The 14,717-nt window shown below is 38.8% G+C and overlaps 1 protein-coding gene across 1 annotated transcript; it reads left to right on the plus strand.

Moving 5' to 3' along the window:
- The first annotated feature begins 1,855 nt into the window (after positions 1-1,855).
- Positions 1,856-3,134, plus strand: LOC145773948 (uncharacterized). Its single transcript, XM_082585072.1, has 2 exons — positions 1,856-1,888; positions 2,817-3,134. The coding sequence occupies exons 1-2, from the start codon at positions 1,856-1,858 to the stop codon at positions 3,132-3,134; spliced, it is 351 nt and encodes a 116-aa protein (XP_082441198.1).
- The last annotated feature ends 11,583 nt before the right edge of the window (positions 3,135-14,717 follow it).

A 14,717-nucleotide genomic window follows, 5' to 3' on the forward strand; every position in this document is an offset into this window, starting at 1 on the left:
AGACGCATAAGTATGAAACGGCAAGGCAGTGGAGAATACATGAGTATGGCCGAAAACGTTTGCAATTTTTAGTTTAATTGATGTTATTGTATTATGCTAAATGACGTGTGGCTGTTAGGTTCTATTTGTCTATGGTTCAGCAAAATGACCTCTTTATAATTTTTTATTTTTATTTTTAACTTCTGGTTGATACTGTATATTTTTTTTAGATAAAATGAAATACTAATGACGCATTTTACCCGAAAAGGTTGAGATGCGTAATTCACTTCCACAAAACCTTGTAGCCAATCAGCTCCTTGCTGTCCGCTTCTCTCCCACAAAATCGTATTGTTGTTGGCAAATATTTGGGTAACAGTAAGCCTTCCTATAGTATCTCCATACATGTGGTACCTAAAGAATATTAAATATTAAGATTTGTTCCAGTGCGAATAAGCTATAGTACACCGGTTACAAGAATTGGAAACCGTGACCTCTATTTCTGCCTCGTAAGCACAAGGAATAAGCTGTCATCACATCTCAGATGATGTCCGAAGAACTGTTCAATATTCTCAACATCAATCCATTATAATTATTTATAATCTGCAGTTTGCTGCAGCAGATGAGGTTTATTAATCAATCAGAAGGTAAGATTTAAATCAACTGATTGCAGTCATGTGATTCATGTACGTTAAAAAATTAAATTAAACAATTCGCCGTCGCCAGCATAGCCTAGAGCCCTGGAGAGGTAGGGCTAGGGAATAGTCTTTTCAATGGCGTGGGTTCGATTCTCACCTCAACCATTACTCTTTTTTCTTATTCAATTGCCAATCAAAGCAAGTACCAACTCACTGGCTGAGCGCTGGAAGGGTCACAATGCTGCAGTCAGCTGGTTCATAGAGAAAATTTTCTATGATAAAGTGTCTACAAGTCAAAACACCCCATCTGCTGCAGCGACCTACAATTACAGATACGCCAATTGTCCACTCTCTTGACATAATTTATACTTTTGTCTAGAAATGTCTTGCTGCACATCCATCATTAGAACCATTTTCATTTCTATCATTTATATTTACGTGATAGCCTATCTATCTTCGCCATCGCCCAGCATTCACCTCCACAATAATAAGCTGCTTACACACGCTTTTAAGTAACTTTTTTTTTATCTGCAAGAAAGCGTTTTGCCACAGAAAGGGCAAAGCGGGGTGTGCACTTGAGCAATACATTTCGAGAAATGCTCTCGATTGAGGAAATTCAATGTGGCCGTTGATGAATTAAATGCTCTGTTCAAGAAAATTTTCAGTGTTTCTGTTGTCATGCAGTGTCCCAAAGCGTTTTTAGTTGACTAATTGATGTGATTTGTTGAAAATTAGACAAACATGTTGTTTGTTATCTGCCACAAGCATGTCTTCCGAGAAGTCAACCGCTTAGACAGAGATTTTTGAATTCTTCTTTCCTGATGATGTGGCCGAAAAAGTTGAGAATCCTGTGAGTTATGTTGTTTAATAGATCCTTATCTTGATGTACCTGGTTAAAAACTTCTGCATTTGTGATATGGTCAGTAGCCTATATGAAATTGAAATCCGGAGCATTCTACTATAAACCACATTTCAGCTGCTTCAATGTTACGTCTTGTTTCTGCAGTAAACGTTCATGTCTCACAACCATTCTGGAGAATAAACCACACCAACACTTTAAGAAGTAAATCTTCAAAGGAAAAGAAAGCTTGCGATCTAATAGAATAGGTCGTAATTAAAGTGTCATTATCTAAACACCGGTATCTATCGCTTTTCATTCTTGCTACAATCGGCTGCAGAAAAACACATATCTCATTGGACAGTCTTAATGGCTAGTGTGGAGGGCTGGAGGCCACACCTTAATGACTAGCGAATCGCAAATGCTCGCTGGCATGGTGAGTACTCAGTCTAGTGCTGACTGCCAGGTAGGCTAGATTGCTTCGTTCTACATGTTATGTTAATAGCATTTTTGCCAGTGGCAATTTTTCTCACGCTGCAAATGTACCCATTTCATTGGATAATAAACAAGCAATGAAAAAATGGATTCACAAAACCACTTCAGAAAATGAAGATACTGAAACGACATCGGATCGGTGGTTTAGTTCAGTGCTTCTTAAACTTTTTTAGTTTTGTTCACCCCTAGCATCTATCTCCAGATTTCATTCACCCTTGTCTCATGATATGATAAAACTATCTCGTCTATATATAACAGCACAAAACGACTTAGGTTGTTTTGATTTTCGTTAGCATCAAACAATTAGTTTTTGAAAATTATAAAAGAATCAAACAATAAAAAATATTGAAATTTATAAAAAAAACAATTAGTTTTGATTAAAAAATGGAAAACTTAGAATTGATTTTGTTTTTGGAAATTCTCACCTGTTCACTGAACAGGTTGAACACCCTGAATATCCGCCCTGCTCGCAAGCTATCATCCATTTCTGATGGTTCACCCTTATTCACCCTTTTGGTTGGTTCACCCCTTTAAAAATTTTATTCACCCTGGGGTGAACCATTCACCTCATTAAGAAGCACTGGTTTAGTTGATCCTCAGAAGCAAACGCATTTGTACTCATGAAATTATACTGCAGTGCAAGGATTGTTAAGGTAAACACAATTTTGGTGAAATGTGCTTATTTTTAATTGCCTCCAACATTATTCGGTAGACGACTATTCATTTTTCTTAAACGTTGACGTGATGAGGCTGCTATGGAAAGCTAAAAGAAGGTTTATGAAAAATCTCTCATTCAACAATTTTAGAAGAAAAGAAATGTTTGTAAAGATAAATGTAGTGCTATGCTGAATATTAATAATTATACACAGGAGATCCAGTACACCAGCTCAGACACACTACTTGCCAGGCTGGGCTTGCAAAAGATTGAAGATGTCCTCCGATTCAACCGTCTCCGCTGGTTTGGACACGTTGAAAGGAGCAGCGGATGGATAAATCATTGCCGAGATGTGCCAGTTGCTAGTATAAAGAAGCCTGGATGTCCCAGGAAGAAATGGAGTGATACCATAAACGATGACAGGAAGCGGTGGCAGATGACCAACACTAGCCCCCTAGATCGTGATGAATGGAGACTAAGGATGTGCCTTGCCAGACCCCGCCCTACCCTGATTCTAGGAAATGAGACGTAAAACAGGAAGAATATACTACATGTCTAGACCCAGTTCTTAGAGATTGGTTTGCGCTTGTCTGAAGCGAAGCTACTTAATTTGTTTTACAAGCGTAATGTATTCAAAACTCACCAAAATGTAATGCACAGTTCTTGATCTCCGTTATTGAAAGATATTTCAGGTGAAAGGTAAATGGCAAAGTTGTTGAGAAAACATGAAGACCTTTCAATATAAAGGTATTGGCCATCTGTAAAGGTAAAATCAAGGTTATCATCTCTTGTTTGATACCCGTGCGAGTTGCAGTGGGGTACCGTGACCACTTTAACTGGGTGGTTATTTTTTCAGCGAGATTCAAACATATACATTTATTTTGCACTAGTTCCCACTTACCAAGTCCACGATAAAGCCCACCCAATTAGCAAGCCTAATTTGATCAGGCGCAAAATATGACTAAACTTTTTCCTTTTGTAAAAGAGTTTTCAAGCCTGAAACCATTGTTTAAAAACCCAAAATTTACCACAATTTAAAAACGTAAAAAGTACAATTGTACCTAAGCCCCCGGACAAAGAGCAAACCAAATAATAATTCAGTTGAATTGTTATAGAAACGTTTGTTTGCTTGTACTAGAATTTTTCACAACTTTCTTCTGAATTCAAATATCGTCAGACTAATAAAATAATGGCGTAACTCACTTTTTGACGAAATTGAGATATTAGTGCTTTGTAGGTCCCTAAAATGTAGCGCATCTGCCACATAATTTTCTAAGACCTACGTTAACGGGAAAGTGGCATTTTCGTAAAAATGTCAAATGGCCTAACTCAAACGCATGACTTAGGCCATTTTACAAATCTTTTTAATCGTTTGCTGGAAGTAAAGCTTTCCTCCAACAGAGCAGATGGTCAGAAGACGACAATCTAAATTGTACAGAAATAGAGCTTCCACTTTATCACAAGTCAAGACGATTAATTTAGCGCAAAATAATTATGTTTTTTCTATTCTATGTATCGGAATCTTGGCCATTTTCAAGTAACCACCCTACTTAAATCTATTTGTTTTCTCTCTGTTCCTTTGAAAAGCTTCATTTTCCTAGCACTCTGGTAGTGCGACTTATCACCTCACACTGTGATACAGGTCAGATCTTCTCAATGCGCCGTTTCTGGGAGTGTTCTCGCACCCATGGCAGGTTTTTGTAGCAAGTCATTATTGGATACGGTACCTAATTAATTCTCAGCTTAATATCACACTTAGCGACTTCATCAGCTCGTTGCTGAGTTCTTCGCCATCATTCTTGAGTTTCACAGATGGGAGAAGGAGAACATAGGAAAACATAGATTTTAAAACGTTTGAATTGACTTTTATGTGTAGGTAGCTTAAATGTGACAAAGTGGGAAAAGAGGAAAATCACTTTTTGGCGAAATTTCTCAATGACTTGCCTACTGTAGATTCCCATCACTGTAGAAAGGTCACAATGTACAGAAAGAAGAAATTCTTGTACCCTGGAACTATACCATAACCCAACTTCATCGGCAATACAAAGAGGTTGCTTCTTCTTCTCTCGTTTGACTTGTAGTAGCTTAGATTGGCAATGCCTCATCGTGCAGCCATGATACGGTAGTTGCGTCCAGTTGTCGAATACCAATGATTTCACTTGGGGGCCGTAAGATGGGACATTCGTGGAGTATGTGTTGCATTGTTTGTTCTGCCGCTCCGCAGACACATATCGGCGTATTATGCAACCCCCACCTAAGCAGATTAGCTCCAGTGCAGCCAACGTCACATCTGATCCTGTTCAATGTGACCCATGCCTTTCTTAAGAGGTCTGCTCCAGGAGGGATGGATAGTGCTGGTATAACTGAAAACTGGGGAGGGATATGTGGCAGCTCGTTCCATTCCTGGGCCAATATCTCCATGCAGCTGAAGTTCTTATCCACAAGCTAAAGAGCTTGCTGAATCATCAGGAATACTACCATTGAGCACAGCCTTTTTTAGGGAAGTATTTCATAATGAGAACTTCTCCGTTTTCATCGTCGACTCCAACTCGTGTTCGAGCATTGGTTGATCTTCAAATTGAGTTTGGATGGTGATGTCGTATGTGACTTCGGAGGCCCAGTCTGTGATGGAAAAGACGTGGGCAACAGGCACTGGTAGACGATCATCATATATCCGCCGCCAATATGTGAAACCGGGCTGGAGGCTTCCAACTCTACCAAGCCTGTCCCCGTTACCCGTGATATTATTGCCATTGGGCTTTGTTTAGTCCAGGTCCAAATTGCAACAATTTAGGCGATTTGCTTGTATGTTTATTTACGGTGGTCGTAACTACGCGAGGGCCACGCAAACACTCTTGGCCAGCTCCATGTCCACTGTGGCCCAATAACATCGAAACGTGCAGCTTCAGGGGAACTGGTTGCAAGGGGCTACCGGGTGCTCTGTTCATACCACGTAAGGGTCAGTGCGACATGTGTGTTTCATTCAAATACAGTATTATTACCAAGGAACAATACGATGACCAAATCAAGTTGAAGATTGAAGCTTGAGATGAGAAGACGAAGACAAAGAGTCCGCTAGCACAGTAAAATCCGTATGGACAATGGATTTACAGGCTGTACTTCTGTGTCCTAAAACTAAGGCAAGCAGTAGCCTATTTATGTAGCCTACTATAAAACCAAGCTGCAGGTACACAATTTTACACTATTCAATCTTGAATCAAAAGATGCTTATTGCTCTATTTGGAATGAAACAGAAAGTGATTTTTGCTGTGAAGTATTCACTTTCTTGCAGTTTAATCATTTCGGATCGGTAATTTGTGGAAGCCCCGGTCTGGAGGAGATAGTTATTTGGAGTGATGGGTGTGGATATCAAAATAGAAACTCTAATGTCTCTAGTGCCTACTGTGCCCTTGCATGGAAGCATGACATCACTATTACTCAGAAGGACCTCGTGGCTGGTCTCACTCAAATGGAGTGCGATAGCATGCACAGTATTATCGAGCGAAAATTGGTAAACAACATTTTTACGACGAGAGATTACGAAATTACCATCCAGAATGCCAGGATCAGACCGCATCCCAACAATGTACAGAGGATGCAACACAGTGATTTTATGAAAATCGATGGATGATGCTTGTTGAGTATTAGGCCTGGAAAGAAAGCTGGAGATCCCACGCTTCATGATCTTAGAGGCCGAAATCATGAAAGCAGTGGAAAGGCATTGTACAAGGTCCCATTATGCGAGGCTGCACAATGGGAGGATCTGCCACAGCGGTCACAAATAAACTTAGACGACACTACATGGATTCCTATTTTTTCAAGCCATCTTCCAATCAAATTGAGGAAATACAATGATCTCCAATCTATGAAACATGTTATGCCAACATTGTGCCACTCTTTTTTTGATAATTTGCCTCATTACTGATAATTTATTCAGCTTATCTTGCCAACTGTGAACTGTTTTTGGGCGAAATATGCAGTCTAGCATGAAATATAACTCCTTTCGTTAGATTGGAGTTGCTATTAGGGATTTTCCTGTTAATTCTAGTCGTTAATTCTAGTCGTATCACTGTTATTATATCACCGTTAAAAAACTCATATTGATAAAGTCAAAATATCAAATTGCCTAAGTCATGTCAGTGCATTCAGAAAATGGCCTAAGTCATGCCAGCCCATTATGGGATGCAAAATGAAAAAATCAAAGTATACATGCTCATTGTACTTGCATCGACATGCTATTTTCGTTTAACTGTGCAATAAATATGATAAAAACAACCGTGTAGACAGTTTTTTTCGATTATCTCTGTCACGATTTCTTTCTATCTCTTACCAGGAAAAAGACTTGGAAAGGTTCAATGACGTAGTTTAATGGGTCAAACCGAAAAGCAGTCAATTAAATGTCGAATAATTCTACTAGCGAAATGATAATCTGACTTCTTGAAGAACTTTAACGAACGGCTTCTCAAATAACTTTAATTTCTGCATCAACTACCCATCCACAACTCATAGCACAACTCTCATAATCAACTCATAATAAACACCATAATAATCATCATCATAATCTCAGAATCTCAGAATCAACATTACACAAACTACACCACTATTTATAGTTGGCTGTTCAGTCCAGTAACTTCGAGAAGGTTACATCATAAAGAACCATCGTTCGGTCACGTAGCATTTAAATGTAAACAACAGAAGTGTCTAGAAGGTCACGTAGGGCCGAAGGTTGTAGAAAACACGTTACATAATACAGATTTCGTCATCAGAGGTTACTTTAGGTCAATACCCGATAATAACACATCGCACCAGAATTCTATAGCAAAACAACACGCTCGTTGAAGATACAAAGCAAACCATCGCAAGGCATTGCACCTTGATTGTGACATACGCCCCCCCTTAGAATATTGTTGCAAACAATATAACAACACAATCAATACAAAACACACCATAAAACAATTAATTACTCAATAATCAGTTCTCATAAGTCTATCGTTGCATGATCTACCAACGATAGCTTTTCTCAAAACAATAGTCACGTTTTCTGCGAAAGTCTCCAACGTCCTCAACATCTTCAGTGCATCGGCGAGCGAGATGACCCATCTTCCTACATCGGAAACACCTCCTCTCCGGACAGTCCTTGGCGAGATGACCTTCTTTATGACAATTGTAGCAAGCCTTTTCATCAAAAGGGCAGCTCCTGGCTATGTGTCCAATCTCTCCACATCGGTAGCAGTGGTTGTCACGGCAACGTCTGTTTTCTGAATGTCCGCCGTCAGCAACGCACTCCCTGGCGAAATGTCCGCGTCTACCGCATCTATAGCAAACTCCAAATGGTCGTCGCCTGCCTCTTCTCCTTGGTTCATCGCGCTCGTAATATCCGTCATCGTGAGATCGTTGCTGATTATCTGCAGAACAATCTCGAGCAAAGTGACCATTCTTGCCACAAGAATAACAAGTAACTTCAGAATCTCTCTCAAAAACATTTCCGATTATCAGATTAACTAAAGAGTTTTGTAAACATAACGCTTTCACAGTCCCACTACAATACGGAGTTTCGATAGATATCATCGCTAACGGTCCTTGGATTGAAGTGGTATCTATTTTTGTCACATGGCCAGTTTTTCCCGTTAATTGACTGTCTTTAACCAAATCTCTCCTCACTATTATACCAGTAGAACCAGAATCACGTAAAACTTTTACCTTTTTGTCTCCAACTTTTCCATCCACTACTGGCAGGTGATCTTCAGGTATTATTTTTCCGCAAACATCTTCATCCGGAATCTCCTCGTCAAGCGTGGGTTCAGGAATCATTAACGCACAACCGCATCGATAAACGTCCGTGTCTTTATCTTTTCCAGACTGATTAGGTAAGGAAAACGACTTGTCCTTGCATTCCTTCGCTTCGTGTCCTTGCCTATTGCAACGATTGCACCACTTCCTCGATTCCTGATGATTTCTGTTAGTCTTCTTCCGGCAGTTAACAGCCTTATGACCTAAGCCATTACAATTAAAACAACGTACTTCTCTTGGAACCGCACCTCCTTTAAACTTATTTGTTTGCTCCTCGTCATTATCGCATGGCAACGTTTCTTCAGTCGACAACTTCTCATCATGAGCAACTAAGTACTGTTCTGCCACACTGGCTATCTCTTCTAGATTCTTTGGACTTCTCTCCATTAAATAAACAGACAAATCTTTTGAACATGAATCTGTGAATTGTTCCTTAACTATAAGGTTTGCCAATCCGTCCAATGATTGTTCGGCCCCCGAAAGTTCAAACCATTTTAACAAAAGGTTTCTTAAACGTTCAATAAATTGACCTGGGCTTTCGTGTCGTTCAGGCTTTGCCTCACGGAATCTTTGACGGTATCCATGCTCGGTAAAATTGTATCGCTTTAACAGAGCTAACTTCAATCTGTCGTAATTCATGGCTTCTTCTTGTGAAAGTCTTGAATATACATCAAGAGCTTGTCCCGATAATAACATGCTTAGCTGGGTAGCCCACGTCGACTTCTCTAATTTGGCTATTGTAGCATATCTTTCAAATCTTAACAAAAAACTATCCAACTCATCTTTTTCTTCAACAAATGATGGCAAATCTGGACGTCTAACTTGCGCCACAATAACATCTCGAGCATTATCATTAGTAGAATTAGATCGCTCACCAATGTCCAGCTTTTGTCTTTCTAATTCAAGTTTTAACTTTTCCAATTCATATTGCGCTCTTCTTTCTTCAGCTTCTGCTTCGTACTGCCGTTGAGCACGTTTTTCTTCAGCTTCTCGTTGTGCTTGTTTTTCTTCAGCTTCAGCTTCGCGCTGCGCCCGCTTCTCCTCTGCTTCGCGCTGCGCCCGCTTCTCCTCTGCTTCGCGCTGCGCCCGCTTCTCCTCTGCTTCAGCTTCAAGTTGTGCTCGCTTTTCCTCAGCTTCAAGATCTGCTTTCCTTATTTCACGAGCAGCTCTTCTATCTTCTCTTTCGTCAGCTTCTCGCTGAGCTTTTTGGTCCATTATCTTGTGATACTCTTCTATCACAAACTGAGACTTCTCATTACCAGTCAGCCCCATTCGTTCAGCCATGCTCCCTAAGTCTTCAATCATCTCATGTTTGACAGTATCCGCCATCTTGACATTAATTTATTATTCTTTCAATAAATCTTCGGTATTCTTCGGTTTTTCGGTTATATTCTTTTTCGGTTTAAATCCCGGACGAGCCCCCAGAATGTCACGATTTCTTTCTATCTCTTACCAGGAAAAAGACTTGGAAAGGTTCAATGACGTAGTTTAATGGGTCAAACCGAAAAGCAGTCAATTAAATGTCGAATAATTCTACTAGCGAAATGATAATCTGACTTCTTGAAGAACTTTAACGAACGGCTTCTCAAATAACTTTAATTTCTGCATCAACTACCCATCCACAACTCATAGCACAACTCTCATAATCAACTCATAATAAACACCATAATAATCATCATCATAATCTCAGAATCTCAGAATCAACATTACACAAACTACACCACTATTTATAGTTGGCTGTTCAGTCCAGTAACTTCGAGAAGGTTACATCATAAAGAACCATCGTTCGGTCACGTAGCATTTAAATGTAAACAACAGAAGTGTCTAGAAGGTCACGTAGGGCCGAAGGTTGTAGAAAACACGTTACATAATACAGATTTCGTCATCAGAGGTTACTTTAGGTCAATACCCGATAATAACACATCGCACCAGAATTCTATAGCAAAACAACACGCTCGTTGAAGATACCAAGCAAACCATCGCAAGGCATTGCACCTTGATTGTGACAATCTCAAAACAAGAAAAAATGAGTTACACCATTATTTTATTAGTCTGACGATATGTAAGTTAACAAACTTATTCCTTGCAAAGTCACAAGCAGATTGAAGTCACAAGGAAATAAATATCCAAAGTCAATAACTATGTATATTGTATAAGTATATATTGTAATAACTATGTAACCTATATTCTGTTAGTATATATTGTAATAACTATGTATATTGTATAAGTATATATTGTAATAACTATGTATTATGTATAAGTATATACTGTAGTTCCAATATTACTTTTACGTAAAAGCAGCGACGTAATTTATGTTCTGTAATAAGCAAAAGGTGTTTTTCAAATCATCATATTGGTTTGGTGAGAAGTTGGTTTATTTGTAAATAAATAAAATATATTGGTATAATGCTCAACCCTGTTTAATTGTTGTGGCTTGCCCGTCTTTGGTACCAGAAAGCAAACTCTCTCCCAATAGTATTTTATGCTAGTCAGTTAGCTAGTTACCTTCAAGAAGTTGAAATTTATTGCATTTTTATAAATATTTTCGCATTCCTGATGAGGGCTTAAGTTAAGCCGAATACGTTCGACTGTTAAAACTATTTGTAAATACGTAAAATATATTGTTATAATGCTCATTGCTCAACCCTATTGTATTGTCGTATCTTGCCTGACTTCGGTACAAAAAACACTTTCTCTCAAAGTTATGTTTTCTGAAAAGCTTATTTATTTTGTAAAAGCAAATTTATATTGTTTTGTGTGCTCCAAGATTCACTGCGTGTCCTATATAACTACTAGTCATTTCGTATTGTATGCATGTCTGAATTGAGCGTGCAGTCAACGCAGAGAAGCGATTTCACAGAGATGATGGCGGTGACATCAAACAAATTAAAGAAAGTGACTACTTTCAATAAAAAAGCAATATTAAAAAGTTGGTAGAGTATGTGTGTCTGCTTAAAATTTCAACCAATTTGTCAATGATTTTTTTCTAACTTTGCGATACAAGCAACCCCGTAGCATTTCTGTATCAAACGTTATTAAAGAATAATCGATTAATCGTGTTAATGGATTTAGTCCACACGTCATGAAATTAATGCTGAAAATGACTTTGTCCTAATGAAGTTAAATTACACTAATTTGCTGGTTTGTGTGATAATTCACGAAAATGTATCGATCTTGACATTGCATGTGAAAGCTTACCAAAGACAATTTTATATGCAGTAGTTTCAACAAACTTAGTTTTGACTCACCTGGGTTGCTTAAAGTGTGATCATATCTCGGACCAGTCCCACCAGTAGGAGTCTCCCATCTGCCCAAAGTCCATTCAAAATCGTCATCAGGAGACTGGGCATTGCGCCAACCTCGGCATACACCATTCTCAAATGTGCAGTTAAACTCTGATTTGCAATATGAGTAAATGAATTAACTCATGTCTTGAATCTCTAGAGCCTAGACAAGGACTATAAGTCAAAAAATTGCTCATTTTATTATTTAAGAGAGATCAAATACAATATATCAGATCATCACATAAGCGCTCATATAATTTTGTGGGGTTTTCAATTGGTTGCTTCTATTGAAACACAATAAATTGTTCACTGAAGCCTAAATCAATTTGCTTAATTTGCATTGTTTATTTTTTTATTAACGTACATCATTCAAACCATAGAAGAGATTCCTTCATAAATAACAACAGTGATATGAACCTAAATTCTACACAGTCTAATTGTCTCCAATTTTCAACATTGAACAGACATCGTTTGACCAGGTACCACTTGACAACAAAACTTTTTTGATTGTTACCAACCCAGGCACAGTGGAGGTCGAATATTAATACTTGCAGCAACTTTGGAAAACCTATCACTGCTTGGTAAAATTAAGGAAACATTCTCCAATGCTGAGATTTGACTAATCAGAGCGGCACTGATCAGTAAAGCATAACATGTTGTGGCAAATTTCTCTGCGGTACAGACAACGGGTTGTAAAAACGGCATTACACTTCATTGATTCAATTTGCAAACAACTTATCATGCTCCACTTACAGGGGTCCCACGCTAGAGTTGTTCAATTTTATTATGATTTTATGCTCAAAACAGGCTATTTTTTATGCTTTTTTATGATATTCACATTCAGTACAATTTTAATGGCTTTTTTATGTTTTGAACAGATTTTTAAGATCATGTACACAACAATTGCACGACTTGGAATGGTAAAAATACAATCGTTAAAAACTGTTTTGGTTTAAAAATTGGCAAAACTATTTTAAACCAACACTTTTTACAGCAGAAGTGCTTATTATACTGAATTCAGAACAACCAAATGCATTCTTACAATGTAAAATACTTAATTATGAAAACTACCAGGTATGGTTCCACTGTAAAATTTTCAGCATTAGACGTAAGAAATGCAATTAAATTAAAAATAAAAAAAAGCAAACAAAGGTACAGTAAGTGTAACACAAAGGCTGTCCTACAGTCTACAACGTTCCAAAAAATTTTGAAAAGCCACTATTCCACTTCACAAATATGCAAAGTATGGTGAGCAGTAATAACCCTTACGTTTCACCCAAACTTCACTTTTTTCAATTTAAGGGCAGCTAGTTCTTTATTGCACCGACGCTTTCTGTCAAGGCCAATACTAATTTTCGCCAGCGCAGACAATAGTTCGTTTTTATGACGTGTTTTACTAGAAATAGCATCTTGTAGCTTAGCATTCCCTTGCTCAATAATTTCCTCTGCAGTCTTCAATTCAATCTCGCATCTCTCAATATCATCATTTAGCAAGGCCTTACGTGACAGCTTTTCTGTTTCAATTCCTGCAGCATCTTCTTGCTCTTGGCAATTCTGCCTCTCCTGTTCTTTCAAAATATTTGTTTCTTCCAAAAAAGCCATATATTTACTTCTTGCTCCTTTTACTTGTTGCCGAAGTTCTTGTGTGATAGGAAATTTTAAAGTGCCTCCAAGCTTATTGATCCATTCTTTAACAATTCGCAAAGATAGCCTACAATGGCATCTTCTTGTATTGAGTAGCCATGGCTGGCAAGGAGGAGCCCTTAACTCCCGAAAATATAGTATGACAACTTTTTAGCAAAGTTTGAGAAGTATCATCATCATCATCATAATCCATCGTCGGTTTGTTCCCCACTAGTGGGGGTGGCCGATTGTTTCCGCGCAGCAATTGTTTTAATCCCTTTTCTCCATTTCACCCTGTCCCTTGCATCTTCCTCCTTCAGTCCGACTTTTTTAAATTCTCCCATTACTTGTTGTTTCCACGTTCTTCTTGGACGACCGCGTTTCCTCTTCCCACCTACCTTTAGATCTAGTGCCTTTCTAAAAAAACTTCCTTCCTCCCTCCTTATCACATGTCCATACCATCTTACTCCATTTGCCCTTGCCAGTTGGTCTATGGTCTCTCTCATCTCTAGCATATCCAACAATTCTTCAGTCCTTTTTTCCCTTCTCGTTTTCACCCCACACATTGCTCTCACCATTGACCTTTCCGTTCTTCTCAGGATTGCCAGTTCACTCTCTCTCAATATCCATGTCTCGCTACCATATAGCATTGCAGGCCGCACACAGCTCCGATATACTTTTCCTTTCATCCTTAGTGAAAATTTTCTGCCATGCAACATTTCCCCACATTCCCTGAACTTTGCCCAGCCCAATCTTGCCCTTGCTGTCACCGCTGCTTCACATCCACCACTTCCATTTATCCAATCACCCAGATAACAGAAGTCTGTCACTGTTTCGATGCCATGGCAGAACTCATCATCATGGCCTTCCACTTCATTCCTTCCTTTACTGCATTTCCCACAAACAAAACACTTCGCCAATCTTGTTGCGGCTCTCTTGACATTAGCACATCTTGCATGTACCCACTTTCCACATTCCTTGCATTGCATTGAATTTCTCATCACTCTCTTGCCACATATTCCACAGGAATCTACTTTGTTCTCAACAACTGTTCCTTCTGCTCCACTCACCATCACTTTTGTTTTTTCAAGATTCACCTTCATACCCTTGGTTTCAAATGCTTCTTTCCATTTCTCAAACTTTCTCTCCAGCCCCTCCATACAATTACTTGTCAAGACCAGGTCGTCTGCATACAAAATTTCACTCAATAAGCCCTCCCTCACTCCTTCAGTTACAACGTCAACCACAAAAGCAAATATCAGAGGTGACAAAACTGATCCTTGGTGTACACCAACCTTCACAAAAAACTCGTTTGAATAATTTGATCCAACTCTCACTTTTGTTCTTGCATCCTCATACATAGACATCACAGCTACCATTAATATCTCCGGTATACCTCTTTTCCTGATTGCCCACTC

The sequence above is a fragment of the Aplidium turbinatum genome, chromosome 7, assembly GCF_918807975.1.
Source record: "Aplidium turbinatum chromosome 7, kaAplTurb1.1, whole genome shotgun sequence".
Lineage (NCBI taxonomy): Eukaryota > Metazoa > Chordata > Ascidiacea > Aplousobranchia > Polyclinidae > Aplidium > Aplidium turbinatum.

Bases quoted from the DNA above. Each gene is read 5' to 3' on its own strand.
- LOC145773948 (XM_082585072.1), top strand. From the start codon at position 1,856: ATGACTAGCGAATCGCAAATGCTCGCTGGCATG. The intron at 1,889-2,816 runs GTGAGTACTCAG...AATTATACACAG, and splicing joins CGCAAATGCTCGCTGGCATG to GAGATCCAGTACACCAGCTC.